Source organism: Myodes glareolus, chromosome 4 (genome assembly GCF_982192425.1).
Source record: "Myodes glareolus chromosome 4, mMyoGla1.1, whole genome shotgun sequence".
NCBI lineage: Eukaryota > Metazoa > Chordata > Mammalia > Rodentia > Cricetidae > Myodes > Myodes glareolus.
The window spans coordinates 105,919,899-105,938,443 of record NC_142029.1 but is presented as its reverse complement, the minus strand read 5'-3'; the positions used below and the strand labels follow the sequence as shown (position 1 = coordinate 105,938,443).

General features: G+C 38.1%; 1 protein-coding gene across 1 annotated transcript; it reads right to left on the bottom strand.

Moving 5' to 3' along the window:
- Positions 1-9,195: 9,195 nt before the first annotated feature.
- LOC125408243 (olfactory receptor 7E178) lies at positions 9,196-10,128 on the bottom strand. The gene has a single exon (XM_048446365.3). It carries the CDS (start codon positions 10,111-10,113, stop codon positions 9,226-9,228), a length of 888 nt encoding a protein of 295 aa, XP_048302322.3. The 5' UTR covers positions 10,114-10,128; the 3' UTR covers positions 9,196-9,225.
- Positions 10,129-18,545: the final 8,417 nt, after the last annotated feature.

The window sequence follows — 18,545 nt, the reverse complement described above, 5'->3', positions numbered from 1 at the left end:
AGCAAAAGTGACAGGAGCTTCTCATCAATCAACACTGTGCCTGTATCTTGGACTAAAGCACCTGATTCTGTCTTGTAAAATTATCAGGTGACTGTACATCTTTGGCAATATTTACGATTTGCTACAATCTCACTATTCTTTTTAAACTTATTGTTGTTGACAATTTCATACGTGTATAAAGTATGTTATGATTATACTATCCCATTACCCCATCGATCCATTTCTCACCCATGATGACATCTTTTTATCAACTAGTCCCCTCCTAGTTTTATTCCTTTTTATGCAGGCCTTGTACAGGTGGTGCCAGTTGCAATGTGTTCATGCATGCAATGATCACGCCATATCCAGAAGACAGCATTTCACAGCACTCCCCCCCATCCTCCAGTTTTTATATTCTTTCTGCCTGCTCATATATTATGTTCCATGGGTCACAGAGAATATGATATAGATGTCCTTCTTGGAACTCAACACTCAACAGTCTTCTCAGCACTTAACCCAGTTGTGAGTCTGAATTAGCCATCACTCACAGAAAAAAGAAGCTCCTCTGACCAAGGCTGCAAGTGGCACTAGCACAAAGGCACAAATACAACTTATTTCCCATTGGCTTGTGTTACTCATCCCTTTCTACACTCATTTACATTAGAGATATTCTTAGGAGGAGCTTACAAGACCAAAAGTATTAAATATACCATCTCCGATCACAATATATTACAAAATATACAAAATACAAAATAATAAAAATATAATTTAAAAAATCCTTCCCATGCTGAGAAAATACAATCTTAACTAAAGGAAATCAAGATACTACCTAAAATATCTATGTTATACTAAGATGATATATGAATTGTCATGATATGATAGTCTGTAAGACTAAAGATTTTGATATGGACTATTTATAAAATTTCTGTAAGGCTAAAGGTCACATTTTTGAGATTCAAAATATCACTGAAAGTTCATAATCCCAGAGAATTTTTTGTTTCATTTAACTCATGGAGTTGCTTAATTCTTTGATTTCTCTTTCATTAATTAATGAAAATAAGGGCCTACTTAAATTAATAGATTGTTTTCAAACAGCTTCACTCCCTGACTTTAACTCTGCCAAACGTCCACTTTGACAAATGTGCAAATAACTCTAAAGTTCCCTTACCACATAATGCATTAGTGACCAACATACCTGAAATAATTAAATAATGATGAACTTTTAAGAAGTATTTCTGAAATATTTTATTTTCTAGAATTTTGTATTAACCCCATACAGTCCTATGAAAATATCCTTTGCTATTTTTCTATATAGTATTCATTCCTTTATCTGATCGTAAATTCTACATACACAAAGGAGAAATATAAACTCTTAAGCCTCCCAGAAGAAGGTTTTTCATCTAGTTGAAAGAACTCTATGCTAATTTTCTCGCCCAAATAGGATCCCTTGCCTAGTAATGTGTGGGAGATGCCAACACGACTGAGAATCAGTGTGAGAGGAGAGCAGATTCTAAGAGTTCCTGGAACCCAACCAATCCCAAAAGTCAGCTCAGTCCTCAGAGCAGAATATTTGCATGCTGTTATTCTCCCCTCAATCCCAAAAGCTACATTTCTTCATGACAAAGACAGTGTTCCTGACAGTGCTTCTACCCTTCTAGCATCTCAGTGCACACTTACTGCACTAGGATATGTCTCTGCAGGGGCATTACCAACTGCTTCATTCCTGCATAGTATTCACCCAATCCACAGGCTGAATGCTCAGGACTTGAAAACAAGACAGACTCAAGTTAAAGAAGGTGTCCAAAAGAAGTAAGAGACATTGACTGAAGCTGGCAAATTACAAGTTTGAAGGTACTATCTAATAACTTCAATCGTGTGGCCTTGGGGGTTCAATGCACACAGCTCCTAATTAGCCAGTTGGTACACATTATCCCCTGCTTTGGGGATTTATTATGATTAACAATAAAGAGAAAAGAGAAATGTGCTAGGAAATTTCAGGAAAGGCTTTCCCATTGACCTTCCAACTTTTGCTAATAGAACATTTGTGTAAAACTAAGACTACTATTTTTTCAGTTTACTTTTCAAGATCGTATTTCACTGTGTATGCCTTGTTGACCTGGAACTCTGTATGTAGACCAAGCTGACTTCAAACTCACAGAGATCTGCCCCCAGGTAGTGGTATTAGATGTGGACACCATTATGCCCCACAAGACTATTATTTTTCAGTTCAGCTTGGGTTTTTGGCATCTGACAATGCATTGCATTGCTCAGGAAATCAGAGTAGAAGCAAATCATCCATACTAATCACCACATACTATTTCCATTTCTCAGGTTTTGTCTCTAAGGAAAAGGTCTTATTTTCATTTCCTTTCCCTTTTTTCATGCTAGTAAGTTTTCCAACATAATATTTTCATAGGTTATCTAGGACTTCACATCATGCATCCCAATCACACTCACTTCCCAGTCCTCCTAGATCCACCCTTCCATGCTTGTGGCCTTCCCCCCTCCAAAAAAAAATAAAGAAGAAGAAGAGGAAGAGAAATAGAAGTATGATAAAGAGGAAGACGAAGAAGAATAACATCCAGTTTGTGTTGCCCATATACTCACTGGAGCATGGAGAGCTGGTTAAAGAAAACTGAGCCCTTCCCAACTGCACCATGGTCAGAAACCATCAACTGTGGAGAACTACACCTCAGCACCCTTATCACAATGTTTAAGAGTTCTCTTTGATGGCTTTCTGTCTACACTGTTACTTTTTGGGAGTGAGTAGTTGCCACAGAAGCTTTCTATGTTCCTTTTTCTCAACTGTAAATCTGCAGTCATAGACGCCACTGCAAAAGTAGCTTCCTTGCCCTTTACAGTCAGTGGTAGCGTGGATCATGAACTTCCACAGACGCACACATGAACTTGCACAGACCACAGACTACAGCCACAGTAGAACCATGGACCTAGACCTTCATGCTAGTATTTTATGTATAAGAGAAATATGAGCTTTTAATAATTGGATTGAGTCTTCAGTTCTAGCAAATTCTCCCAATGGAATTACATAGAACAAAATTTTTGATGGTTGCATACCTATTTTATAAAAAGACAAAAGGAAGCAAACCATTTTTCTTTTTTCAGATGAATCAAAATAGTTAAACAAATGACATACTATGTTTTTATATCATTATATACATATATTCAAATTGTGATGCATATGTTTATCTGCTCAATTTGATCATTCAAAATCCATTCTTCTAGCTTCAAATAAACACACATCCTTATATACACACACATTTGAATGAACTTTTCTAACATCTACCTCCTGTCTACTTTTCAAGGCCTCTTTAATCATAACTTCTATGAATCACCTTCTTACCTCCCATGCATAAATTATATCACAGTATAAATGTCGTTTGATTTGGTTTCTCGTACTTCCAGTTCCATACATGCTCTCTTAAATAGCAGAATGGTGATAAACAACCCATCCTGTGTTTGTCCCAGGCCTCCCATTTCCAATTGCATGTTCTTTCCCATTCATCAACAGTCACATAAGCGATTTCCATTTCCTAGCTCCTCTAAACAGTTTTACAATAAAAGTGAGGGAGTCATCAAAGGGCTAGTGAGAACATGGCACTAGGGAAATTCCCAGGAATCCAGAAGGATGACCCCAGCAAATAGTCTAAGCAAGAGTGCAGAGGATGCCTAAACTGGCCTTCCCCTGTAATCAGATTGATGACTACCTTAACTGTCATCATAGAACCTTCATTCAGCAACTAATAGAAGCAGATACAGAGATCTAGAGCAAAGCACTTGGCCAAGCTACTGGAAACCAGAGTCCAAGAGAAGGAGGAGTGATAATATGAGCGAAAAGGTCAAGACCATGATGGTGATACCCACAGAAGCAGGTGACCTGAGCTAATGAGGGTTCATTGACTCTGGAATGATAGTGGGAGGAACCTGCCTAGGACCAAACTAGGCCCATTGAATGTGGTGGACAGTTGTGAAGCTTGAGCAGTCTGTTGGGGTACTGGCAGTGGGACCAGGATTTATCCCTAGTGCTTGAACGGGCATCATGGAGCACATTCTCATTGGAGGGATACCTTGATCAGCCAAGATGTAAGAATGAGGGCCTTGGTCTAGCTTCAAAGTGAAGTGTCAGACCTTGCTGACTCCCCAACTCTTCCTGAGGAGTGGATGAGTGGTGAAGGAAAAGGGTGGGATGGGAGGACGAGAGGGAGTAAGGATGGGGATAGCTCTGTATAATGAGAAAATATTATAGTAAAAAATAACTTTTTAATTTTTTTAAACTATCTTTTCTCACTTTACATGCCAAATTCATTTCCCACTCCCTCCCCTCCTCCTGCTCTCTCCACCTTTCCCCCACACACACACCCCATTCTACTCCCCATCCACTCCTCAAAGAGGGTAAGGCTTCCCATGGGGAGTCAACAAAGTATAGCACATTGCTTTGAGGCAGGACCAAGGCCCTCCCCACTATATCTAGGCTGAGCAAGGTATTCCTCCAAAGAAAATGGGTTCCAAAAAACCAGAACAAATAGTAGGGATGAATCCTGGTCTCACTGCCAGTGACCCTACAGTCTGCTCCAACCATACAACTGTCACCCACATTCAGAGGACTTAGTTTGGTTCTATGCTGGTTCCCTCACTGTCAGGCCAAAGTTGGAAGGCTTCCATTAGCTCAGGTAAGCTGTTTCAGTGGGTATCCCCGTCATGGTCTTGACCTCTTTGCTCATATTCTCACTTCTCCCTCTCCTCAACTGAACTTTTGGAGCTCAGTCCAATGCTCCGCTGTGGTTTTCTCCATTTGCTTCCATCAGCTGCTAGATATAGGTTCTATGGTAACATTTAAGGTAGCCAACAAACTGACTACAGGGCAAGGCTACTTCAGGCACCCTCTCCACTATTGCTTAGGGTCTTAGTTGGGGGTCATCCTTGTGAATTCCTGGAAATTTCTCTAGGGCTAAAACATTATTTTCCAGTCTTCTAGTTAGTTTTATTCTGTTTCTGGGAATGGTTTCCCCTTATTTCTTCAACCAATCATGATTGAAAGTGACTCACTAGGTTCTAGTCACACTAAATGAGAGGTGTGAACATAAGGTAGGTGTCTTCAGAGTATCTACACTGTTATCCACTTAATCTTCTATCAGAAGTGTGGGGTCCAAACACATACTATCCAGGTCTCAAAACATGTTTTTCCATTACAATTCTCAGTTCAGTACCATGTCAACAAAACTTCTTGAAACAAACTGGAAACTGGATATGATTTTCACTATGCTGGTTCTTTCTACAGACACCCAAACAACTTCTCAGAGCATTGCTCCTGGCTTACAGTTGTAAGTGTCCTGGTTTCTCTTCTACTAGAAGAGCTTGCACTGAAACTTTGAAAAACCACAGCCACCCCATAATCAAATTTCTTCAATGTCTCCTGTGACTCTGATCTCTCCTCAGGAGTAGGAATCACCTTCCTCTAGAATATATATTCTGAGCTCTTGGGCACTTTCAAAAATTGTGTTTGCTACTTATTAGGTTACATATTACTATTATTACAGATACATACAGTTTGTCACACAGTCTGTCTTGAGTATCATAAAACTGTGGTTGCTTTTCTTGATAGAAAGATAGTTGGTACATACAAATGGATATGGTAGAAGGCATTCTTGGTCACTATACATGGAAAAAGAAGGTGTTTGAGGGCTAGAGAGATGGCTAAACAGTTAAAAGCACTTACTTGCTGTTCTTACTGATGATCTGGCATTAGTTCCCAGCACCCACACTATGGCTCACCACTTTCTACAACTCCAGTTCCAGGGGAACTGATGCTCTCTGGCCTCCATGGTCACTGTACATATGTGGTATACAAACATTCAGACAAACACACATACATGTATGCATACAATCACAATTAATGAAAAAAGAGGCCATGAAATTGAAGATGATCAAGGAGGGATATGTGGGAAGTTTTGAAGGGAGGAAAGGGAAGGGATAAATATTACAATTATAATCTCCTAAATAAATTTTTTAAGAATTGTGCCAGACATGGCGACACACGCCTTTAATCCCAAAATTCAAGAGGCAGAGGCAAGTGGATCTTTCTGGTCTACAAAACAGGTTTCTGGACAGCCAGTTAAACAGAGAAACTGTCTAGAAAAAAAAGTAAAAATTACAATTAAAAAAAAAGAATTCTTGCTGACAATCATTTGAGATCCTCAATAACCAATTTAGTAAACTTCATTGGCTCCTTTGGTGAAACTTTACATTTTGGGACAATTTAATATGTCTAGTCCGATAAACGTGTTGGTTGTGAAACAGTGCTTCCCATGGTACATGCAGTCCATGATGAGCTCCACCACATTTCTGAAGTGATCTTCTTTGGTAATAAGGGCTAACGAAGGAAAGAGACTCCCTTGCACCATCATGTTCAGTGAGCAGTGAGACCTGAGTTTCTAGGCTCAGGAACAAAGTTAGGTATGTACCTCCTGGTTAGACACCTCTAGAGGGAGGAGATAAACATTTGGAAAGATGTAAGACATGGAATGAAGTTTACTTTTGTGTCACCTAAAGAACTTTGCATGATCATGAGCACCCATGATCTGTAAATGCCTCAGGATTATCATTATACACCTTTCCTGCCTACCACATTACACAACTCATAAAACCACCATGTTCTCAACCAAGGTTTACCTAAAGACTTTCATGTGTGCAGCACATATATTTCAACAAATCTCTCCATGCAGGTCCTGTCCCTTTACTCAGAAATTTTAAAAATATCTTGGTTTTTCTCCCAGCAACAAAATGTCACAATGTGCTATAAAAAAAAAAAATTCCATGTCAACGCTCAACTGATGTTCCCAATATGTTCTTAATTTTTTTATCGAATTCATTTCCCTTCACAATGTGTTTTCTTTAGAATTTGTATGAGTGTTTTAAGCTAATTAACTCTGATTTAATAATAAATCAAACTTTTGCCCATAGTAATAACAACAAAATGACAGAAAACTCTAGACTTCAGTCCTCCTCAGAGACACAAATTTCCTTGTGGGAACGCCATGAACTGGTTTAAAAAGATCAACCTTTTGGGGAAGTGCAAACCCAACAGCAGTATCACAGTGAATAAGGAAGTTTGTTACATTAGCCCACAAATAAAGCTTCCGTTCCAAAAACCAGATGACAAAATAGGGAGAAAGTTTCTAACTCCTAGGTTCTGTCTTTAGAATAAATAATTAAGGCAAAATACTTGTCTAAATTGTCTTTATCCTTTCATTGTGTTCCTAAAGAGCTAGTTTGTGTGGTGCATGACTAGAAGAACTGAAAGTAATGACAATATACTTAAAATGACAGTACCAGGCCCACAGACAAAACTTCTAAGGTATTTTATAAAGCATTAGAGAGAATGCAGTACCTGGGACAGACAATGGGTAAAACAAAAGACAATGGACTCTTGAGAAGAGAGGGAAGCCTCCTTAATTAGAAAAGGACATGTACACATCCTTAGAAAAGATAAATTTTAAAACCTTCCCCTATATGAAGCCAACATGTAAAACTTGTGAGAATTCGCAATTTTAACCTCAACAACAACATGCAAGATATACAAAGGAACAAGGAAATATGGCCCAAACAAATAAATAAATAATAGGAAGGCAACTCTTCAAATTTCCTTTAAAAATAGTGATATGTGATTTATTCAACAACAGATTCAAACCGACAAAGGCAGTTAATAAATGAGGCTGCTACACAGACAAAAGTTATAAAAATGATATATGAACAAATTGGTACAATCCTATATAAATTATTAGACTATAACAATCTTAAAGTTGAAGAACACAATAATCCAATTGAAATGGTCAGTATGGTGCTTATGATAGACTGCAGAAAGCAGAAAGACAAATCAATGACCTTAACAGATTCTTGGAAACCATTGAATCAGTGAAGCAAATGAAAAAGAATGAAGAAAAACAGAGATATATTAATGGGATTATGTGGTACAAGAAAGCCAAAATGTTTACATTAGGGGAATTCCAGGAGAGTAGAGAAAGACAAATATGTTTTAAAAAAATGGAATGCATTACTTCCCAATTTAAAAAAATAAAAAGAACTAGCCATATGTAAAATCTAACAATGGTAAGTCAACACTCACAATTAGTGTCAGTGTCACGGAGAATCCTAAAACCAGCAACAAAATTTTCATTTCATGCAAAGAAGTGACTATAAATGTATCAGCATATCTTTCAGGAAAAACCTTAGGTGTCTTTTAAAATTTGAATTCATCCCCACACCCTTCCTTTCATGTTCTGCCACACGCCTTCAGTAAAACAAAAGCTCTGAATAGAAAACACAGGCACTGGTACTTTTAAAGGTCTTTGTTTATTTATCTTTATTTTATGCATATATGTTGCCTCCATGTACATATGTGCACCAAATACATGTAGTACCTACAAAGGCCAGAAGACTACACAGGATCTGCAAGAACTGGAGTTACAGTAAGCCACAGTGTAGGTGCTATTAATCAGGTCTTCACAAGATCCCCATAGGCATCAGTAATTTTTATAAATGCCTGGGGCAATTTCATAAATACAGGCTTGACTGCCAAAGACCTACATCTTCACAGACATTATGTATAAATCTATTTAATAAAGTCAAATCCTTAATATATAATGTTTTTATTTTGTTCTTTAAGAATTTCATAACTTCATATAGTATATTTTAATCACATGAACCCTATATACCCCATTCAACTCTTCCTAGATCAAACCCCACTCTCTCCCAATGTTTTGTTCTCTTTTTTAATACCCTGAGACCAATAAAACTGCCTATATATGTCTCGAAGTGAAGTCATCCACAGTAACACAGTCAACACTCCAGGGACCACACACAAAAGAAAGAAAAGCAAACACTTGTAGAGCATTTCTGAAGAGACACATAGAGAAGGGTAGAAAGTGTTATTCTTGTTTCTATAAGAAAAAATGTATATTACACATATTTCACCCAGCTTTTAATAAGCATATATTTCCTAGTGCTCAATACATCTAACCACTAAACAGGACAGGAGCTTCTTAGAACATTTTCATATAATATGGAAGGGTGAAAAAATTTACTGACTTCCTCCTTTCTGAATATATATGAAAGAAATATGGTTATTAAAGCAATATGAAACAGATGATGATTCCATAGGTATTGTAAGAATTAGAAGTTTTGTGAATCAGATTTACAAAGGATCCAGAATGAATGCTACAGGTCCTGAAATTAGACTGTTTTTCTGAGGAGTTGCCACATGGCCCTCTTGATGTCCTTGTTTCTTAAGCTGTAGATAAAAGGGTTGAGCATGGGGGTCACCACAGTGTATAGTACTGATGCTACTGCACCCTTCCTGGGAGACGAAGAGACAGCTGAACTGAGGTATACCCCAAGGCCGGTCCCATAAAATAAGCAAACAACTGACAGATGAGAACCACAGGTAGAGAAGGCTTTATACTTCCCACTAGAAGATGGCATTTTAAGAACAGAGGAAAAAATTCTATAGTAAGAGAAGAAAATCCCAGAGATAGGAAGAAAACCAGAGATGGCACCAACAAAATACATGACTATGTTATTGGTAAAAGTATCAGAACATGCAAGGTTGAGAATCTGAGAAGGATCACAGAAGAAATGAGAAATGTCCACACTCTTGAAGTAGGTAAGTTGTAATACAATTGAATTATGTAGCTGAGAGACCAAAAGGCTGATGAGAACAGACACAAAAACCAACAAGCCACAACGACAAGGGCCCATGATGAGCTGATAATGCAAAGGGTAGCAGATAGCCACAAACCTATCGTAAGCCATCACAGTTAGAAGAAGACTATCCAAACATCCAAAAAGCATAAAAAAGGACATCTGAGTCAGGCATCCTGAATAGGAGATGGCTCTGCTGTGAGTCTGGATATCCACTATCATCTTTGGTAGTGTGGTAGAGGTGAAACTGATGTCAGCCAAGGATAAGTTGGAAAGGAAAAAATACATTGGACTGTGGAGGTGTGAATCAGAGCTGACTGTCAGGATGATGAGTAGGTTTCCAAGCGTTGTGACCAAATACATGAACAGGAAGAGTCCAAAGAGAACAGGCTGCATCTGCGGATCATCTGAGAGTCCCATGAGATGGAATTCTGAGATATATGTTAAATTTTTCTCTTCAATATTATTTGGACACCTTTTGAAAACAAATGAGAGAATTAGAGAAAATGAATAATAAAACCAGCATTTCACAATGCCTCTAAATTTTCAATGTAAACAGCAGTATACTGATAAATCCACACAATTTCAGGGTCATAAACAGCTCTCAGTATTTCTCAGTTTCTATATATTTAATGTTAGAATAATTTCATCACTGATCATTTTGTTATTTGCATATATATACACATATATGTATATTAGAAAAACCCAAATGACGTATGTTTGAATAGCAAAATCATTACCTACCAAACTATAACCATGGGAAATATCCTTTTAAGATAAGATATGCAATAAGAAATATCCTTTCCTGATGAAGGTTATATTATCTATATTGAAAGTAATTAAAGTTGAGTTTAGGGTTACAAGACTTTAATTCCAGCAACTGGAAGGCAGAAGCATGTAGATCTCTGTGAGTTTGAGGTCAGCTGGTCTACATAGTGAGTTTTTGGACATCCAAGGCAATTGTGACAGCCTGTCTCAAAACAAAAAAAAAGGAAGAGGCAGCCCTGTTTTATGCACATGTATGCAAGAATTTCCTAGATGGAACTGAGAAGACAGTATCTAGTGGGAGAGAGGAGAGAATAAGAAGATGAGAGGGGAGTAAAATAAAACTCATTGAGGAAATGTATGATACTGCCAAACAGTTTTAAATTTTTAAAGAACTGATTTTAAGGCAAAATTAAAGTTTTAGTTAGACATTATCAAAATAATGTCAAATTCATCAAGGTATGAAAGATGAAAGTTTCATGAAGTTGCGTTGAAGTTTAGCAGGACCAATAAGATAGCAAAAGCCACATTGCCCATAAGACTTCATTCTCTAACTGTGAAACAAAAGTAATATTTGCAAAGCATATGATATTCTTTAACAAAATATGTTCTTTAAGAACTAAAATGGGTCCTGACTCAGTCCATGTTCTTTATTGAATATGGTGTGTTTATAGTTTTAATATTAAAACAATTATATATACATGCACATTTTAGGATATGGGAAATTTAAATACAAACCTTGACATATTATTCACTTATAGTCCAAGAGTGGAATATAATAGGAATGAGCCTGGATGTCACAAAGAAAGTTAGATGCCAGAGTTTTTTCCATATAACAAATTCTATTCATCTACCTTTGTTAAATTTGTACCAATTCAAGCTTTATGAAATAAGTTCATTCTCTCAACTCATATAATGTGTCTGATATCAATATAAATGTGAAAATAAAAGTGATAACTATCAGCACTGAGATAATGTTTATATTTTATTTTTTCTGTAGGTGTTTCCACGTGCATTATCTACTTCAGCACCACATCTATAAGCAAACAAGAATTGGTTTTTAAAAGAATTTCCTCCAACATAGAATGCTAAACAGTATAATTGTTTAACTATATTATGTAGATTCTAACTTAAAGTCAAAAGTTCATAATCAGAAAACATTTTATATCTCCATAGATTTTTATCATTTTGTATCTTGACTCTGATCCTTAATGGTAAAACATTCACTAAATGCATGGCCATCTTGTTGCTGAAGATACCATGCAATTTGGTCTCAAGACATGGGGAAATCAAGGTGGCACTGGTCAAGAAGATTGCTCCCTACTGGTTATCTTGTATAATCCAGGATTATGCAGGCTGCTGTGGGAGGGAAATGTCATCAACAGTCTTACTCAGCTGTAAATCCTATAAGCTACAATAATGCTGTGGGACAAATGTTATGGAAGTAAATCAGTGAGTTTCTGATTGGATTTAAGGTCTTCTCCACAAGGAAAAAAAAAAAACGTATGTCTGGTACTAGAAATCTGGCCATTGTTGCAGAGCTCACAGACCCCAGAAGTGAACCTATTAGCAGTATTTTTGCAAAATGGACATGGTATCAAATCATCCTCTAAATTTTTATCTCAATGTCCATAGAATAGTGAAGCTCTCAGACCTTCACCAAAGAACTTTTTGTGCAGAGGATGGTGGTTGAGACAAAAATTCCCAAGTGATCAAAGTGCAGAGAATAAGTTTCTGCAGCGTTCTCAGCCACAAATGAGACCGCTGCATCACATCACATCCCCAAGGGTCAGGGACCATTACAGAAGAGGAAGCAGAAAAATTGTAATAGCCAGGGATGGGTGAGGACCAAACTAAAACAGTGTCTTCTGAACATAACAGAACCATTGCACTCATGAACTCACAGCAACTGTGGCTGTCTGTATAAAATCAAGAGAGTTGAAATTCCAGCATAGAAGAAACAGGAACTCACAGACCTCCTCCCCAATCCAAACTGAGAAGTTATTGACAGTCACTTGCTTCTGGAAGAAAGAAAGTCAGGTTTTTATTTTCTTTTTATTGAAAACAGACTCTCCTCTCATGCAAAACATCCCAGCCACAGTTTTTATTCCCTCCACTTCACCTAGCTCTGCTACACCTTCCATTTCTCCCAGGTTACTCCCTGTATGCTTCCTTTTAAGAAAAGATCATGCCTCTAAAAGATGACAGCCAAACAGGACAGAACAGGATTCAATATGACAAGGGAAAAGCTGCATACTGAGACTGGACAAGGCGTCTTCAAGGGTATTCTATTAACTAGATTTTATGTCAACTTAGCATGCGTTCAAGTCATTTGGGAGAAGGGAACATCAATTGAGAAAATACCTGGCAAGTCTATGGGATTTTCTTGATTAATGATTAATATGGGAGAGCCCAGTCCACAGTGGGGGTAGTGTTACCCCTGGGACAGTGGTCCTGTGTTACATAAGGAAGTGGTGTGAGTAAACTATGAGAAGTAAACCAGTAAGCAACATCCCTCCATAGTATCTTGACTCAGTTCCTGGGTCCAAGCTCCTTCCCTGACTTTCCTCAGAGTGATGGCCTATAAGCTATTAAGTAGACTAAACACTTCCCTCCCCAAGTTTCTTTTGGCTATTGTCTTTTCTCCAGTAATAGAAACACTAAATGAGATAAGTATTGGCCCTGATTGTTTAATCATACTCTAGTAAATGGCTCAGTACCCATATATTGGACATGTTGGGTTATTAACAAGAAAAAAATAAAACAAAAATATCAAGTTAAGGTAGAATTGTAGAGAGGTAGTGTTAGATCTGAGAGGAATTAGAAGAAGCAGCAACAGTGGTTAACTTAGAGCTTCTATTGCCGTGAAAAGACACCATGACCATGGTAACTCTTAATAATAGAAAACATTTAACTGGGGGCTGGCTTACAGTTCAATGGTTTACTCCAGTGTCATCATGGTGGGAAGTATGCTGACATGCAGTCAAACATGGTGTTGGAAAAGTAGCTAACAGTTCGACATCTAGATCCTCGGGCAGCAGGAAAGAAGAGTGAGCCACTGGGCTTAGGTTGAGCTTCTGAAGCCTCAAAGCCCACCCCTGGTGACACCCTTACTCCAACAAGGCCACACTTCCCAATAGTGCCACTCTCTATGAGCCTAATGGTGGTCATTTTATTCAAACTAACACAAATGGATATGATCAAAATATATTACATGCATGTATGAAATTCTCAAAAATAATGGAAGCATTATATTAAAACTTTTAATAAAATTCAGAAGAGATATCTCAATAAATGCATAAATAAAAGTCATTTCATATTTAAATAATATTAGTTTTCTCCAGTGTACTCTCCCTGGGTATATTAACCACACTTAAGGGTAGAACCCATGCTCAGCAGTAGACAGTCAACACAAAACAAAATCAATCATGTTTTTGGAGACGTTTTGTGTCATATTACTTTGGGCATTTTCCATCTTTTTGCTCTTTTGCTTATAAATTATGGTCTCCAATTTGAATTTTATGGTGTGTGTGTGTGCGTGTGTTGTGGGTTTTTTTTTAATTCTGGTCTAGTTTTATTTAACTATTTGTTTTCTAAAGAGAGAAAGAAAGTAATGATATGAAATTGAGTAGGTGGAGAGGGATGAGGAGTTGGGGGAAGGAAAACCATGATCAGAATATATTATATGGAAATTTTTTAAGGGAAAAATATTAGGGCATCCCATATAGCCAGAGAAGGAAAGTAATATAGTGATAGAAACTACCTTCCCACTTGAGAAAATGACTTCTTAGAGACAGATTTTGTACCTATGCCTTGGTGAGTGTTATCATTAGGGAACAGAAAGTTGGTCTTATTTATCCATGTGTTTATTTGTGACTGAACAGCTGCGGGATCAGGCAGGGCAGAAACTTCCATCTACAAATGTTTGGCAATAATTTCCACATAAAGCCTGAGAAAGCTTTTAAAAAAGAATTCTAGCCAGACAAGAATAGAGTCAAGTGCAGCTTCTTGGTAACCATCTTTTCCCCAGTAGGCTCTGTTTACTGGCAGTAAGCAGAGGTGCAGCTCCTTTAGATAGGCTTCCTGACTCAGTGTTAGCAACAAAAACCTCACAGCTCTTTTAGAGACTCTGCCACCAAGAACTTAAATGGCATTTATGAGCAGCTGGCATCAGGTTTCTTGGTGGTGGCATGTTCCTAGAAACTTTACAGAGTTTTGACAATAAATGTGGCTCCTGACAGTACCTCCACCATGAAGCTAGACTCTCAAAAATCTAAGGAATAGGGTGGAGCCAGCTGCCAAAGTCACAATTTTAATTAATCCTGGCCATGCTGCCTAGACCATGGATACCAGCCCAGACTACTATACCCAGCAAAGTTTTCAGTCATCATAGATGGAGAAAACAATATGTTCCATGACAAAACCAGATTTAAAGAATACCTATCCACAAATCCAGCCCTATTCAAAGTACTAGAAAGAAAACTCCAATCCAAGGAAACTAACCATACCCACAAAAGTACATGCAATAGATAATCACACACTAGCAGAACCCAAAGAAGGAAAACACTCACACAATAACAACAACAACAACAAAACCAAAATAGCAGGTACTAACAATCACTGGTCATTAATCTCTCTTAATATCAATTGTCTAAAATCACCTGTAAAAAAACGCAGACTAAGAGAATGGATATGAAAACAGGATCTACTTTCTACTGCATACAAGAAACACACCTCAACTTCAAAGACAGACATTATTTTGGAGTAAAGCATTAAGAAAAGATTCTCCAATCAAATGGACCTAAGAAACAAGCTGGTGAAGCTATCCTAATATCTAACAAAATTGACTCTGAGCTAAAATTAAACAAAAAAGATGAAGAAGGATATTTCATAATCATCAAAGGAAAAATTCATCAAGATGAAGTCTCAGTCCTGAACATCTATGCCCCAAATACAAGGACACCCACATTTATAAAAGAAACATTACTAAAGCTCAAATCAAGCATCAAACCCCACACATTAATAGTAGGAGACGTCAGCACCCCACTCACACCACTGGACAGGACTACCAGACAGAAGCTTAACAGAAACATAAGGGAATTAAGAGAAGTTATGACTCAAATGGGTTTAACAGACATCTATAGAATATTCCACACAAACACACAAAAAAAATACCTTCTTCTCAGCACCTCTTAGAACTGTCTCAAAAATTGATCACATACTTGGTAACAAAGAAAACCTCAAAAGGCACACAAAAAAATGAAATAATCCCAGTATCTAATCAGACCACCATGGACTGAAGCTAGAATTCAACAACAAGATTAGTTGTAGAAAGCCAAAAAATATGTAAAAACTGAACAATGCTCAACTGAATCACCCCTGGGTCAAGGAAGAAATTAAAGACTTCCTAGAATTCAATGAAAATGAAGGTATAACATACTCAAACTTGTGAGGCACTTTGAAAATCCTAAGAGGAAAGTTCATACCACTAAGTGATTACATAAAGAACCTCAAGAAATCTCACACTAGCGACTTAACAGCATACCTGAAAGCTCTAGAACAACAACAAGAAAAAAAGCAAACTCATCCAGGAAGAGTAGATGCCAGGATATATCAAATTGAGGGTTAAAATCAATATGAAAGAAAGAAAGAAAGAAAGAAAGAAAGAAAGAAAGGAAGGAAGGAAGGAAGGAAGGAAGGAAGGAAGGAAGGAAGAAAGAAAGAAAGAAAGAAAGAGGGAGGAAGGAAGAAGGAAGGAAGGAAGGAAGGAAGGAAGGAAGGAAGGAAGGAAGGAAAAATCGATAATCGAAGAATTGGTATTTTGAGAAAGTGAACAAAATAGACAAACCCTTATCCAAATTAACCAAATGACATAGAGAGAATATGCAAATTAACAAAAATCAGAAATGAAAAGGGGGACATAGTAAAAGACATGGCGGAAATACAGAGAATCATCAGGTCATACATCAAAACCTGTACTCCACAAAATTGGAAAATTTAAAAGAGATGGACAATTTTCTGGATAGGTACCACATACCAAAATTAATCCAAAAACAGATAAACAATTTAAATAGACCTATAGCCCCTAAGGAAGTAAAAACTGTCATTAAAAGTCTCCCAAAAAAAAAAGTCCAGAATCAGATGGTTTCGGTGCAGAATTCTACCAGAATTTCAGAATTTCAAAGAAGAGTTAATACAAATACTCCTCAAATTTTTCCACACCTTAGAAACAGAAGGAACATTGTCAAGCTCTTTTTATGAGGCAAGAGTTACCCTAATACCGAAACCACCCAAAGATGCAACTAAGAAAGAGAATTACAGACCAATCTTTCTCATGAACATTGATCCAAAAATACTCAATAAAATACTGGCAAACTGAATCCAGGAACACATCAGAAAAATTATCCACCATGATAAAGTAGACTTCATTCCAGAGATACAGGAATGACTCAAAGTAAGAAAATCTATAAACGCAATTAAACAAACTGAAAGAAAAAACACATTGTTATCTCATTAGATGCTGAAAAGGTCTTTCAAAAAATCCAATACCCTTTCATGATAAAGTTCTTGGAAATATCAGTGATACAAAAAGCATTCCTAAACATAATAAAGGCAATATACAGCAAGCCAATAGCCAACATCAAACTAAATGAATAGAAACTCAAAGCAATACCACTAATATCAGGAGCAAGACAAGGCTCTCCAATGGTGTAGGAAGTCCTTCTGTTTGTATGTTGTTTTCATTGGTTAATGAATAAAGAAACTGCCTTGGCCTAGTTGATAGGGCAGTACCCTACAAGACATAGATGCAAAAAAGTACTTTCTCTGTAGGGCTCCATTACCCAAGATTAACCCCACAGGTGGCAAGTAAAACTTTATAACTAAATATCTTATGTATAACTAAGTAAACAACTAACCAGATAAAGAGGAAGGCCACAACACTAGAGCCTTTGACAACAATGTAATTAATCTGAGAGGCAATATGCAGATTAAAAAATGAAAAAAAAAAGCCCATTTAAAAAAATGTACCTGAAACTGAACAGAGAGTTCTCAAAAGAACAAAAAAAAATAAAACTAAGAATTGTCTCAGGTCATTTTCACTGTCCCTAGTAACTAGGGAAATGCAAATCAAAAGAACTTTGATATTTCACCACATACCAGTCAAAATGACAAGGATCATTCATAAAATGTGGAAGGGGAAGGAACACATTCATGGTCAGTGGGGTTACAAACTGAATTTTGAGAATTCTCCACCAAAAGAATTTCTTATTATTTATAAGAAATAAATCGCTTTTTTTTTCGGGGCTTAAATTCCTCCATCTCAGCCGGGGTGGGCACCGCGGGCCAGGTTAGGCGGTGAGTGCAAAGGGACTGGAGTCCCTTTGTTCCAAAAGCCGGCCTGCAGCAAGCCAAGACTGCAGGCAGGGGCACCTCTGACCAGCGAGGGGCTCTGATCCTGTGGAGGGGTAAGTGTATTGTTCCTGACCGCCACACAAGGCCGGTTAGGGAACACACAATACTCCCGCCACCCTTATCTCCCTGACTACTCCAAAGGGGCAGCTTCCCCAGCTAATCCCTCTCTCCTGCAACGCCATCCCAGCTTTCTGCCTGGAACCCATACCCTCCCCTCTCCTTTTTTCGGGGCTTAAATTCCTCCATCTCAGCCGGGGTGGGCACCGCGGGCCAGGTTAGGCGGTGAGTGCTAAGGGACGGAAATCCCTTTGTTCCGATAGCTGGCCTGCAGCAAGCCAAGACTGCAGGCAGGGGCACCTCTGACCAGCGAGGGGCTCTGATCCTATGGAGGGGTAAGTGTATTGTTCCTGACCGCCACACAAGGCCGGTTAGGGAACACACAATACTCCCGCCACCCTTATCTCCCTGACTACTCCAAAGGGGCAGCTTCCCCAGCTATTCCCTCTCTCCTGCAACGCCATCCCAGCTTTCTGCCTGGAACCCATACCCTCCCCTCTCCTTTTTTCGGGGCTTAAATTCCTCCATCTCAGCCGGGGTGGGCACCGCGGGCCAGGTTAGGCGGTGAGTGCAAAGGGACTGGAGTCCCTTTGTTCCAAAAGCCGGCCTGCAGCAAG

Excerpts from the sequence above, each read along its gene's own strand:
- LOC125408243 (XM_048446365.3), bottom strand. The coding sequence starts at position 10,113 with ATGGGACTCTCAGATGATCCGCAGATGCAGCCTGTTCTCTTTGGACTC.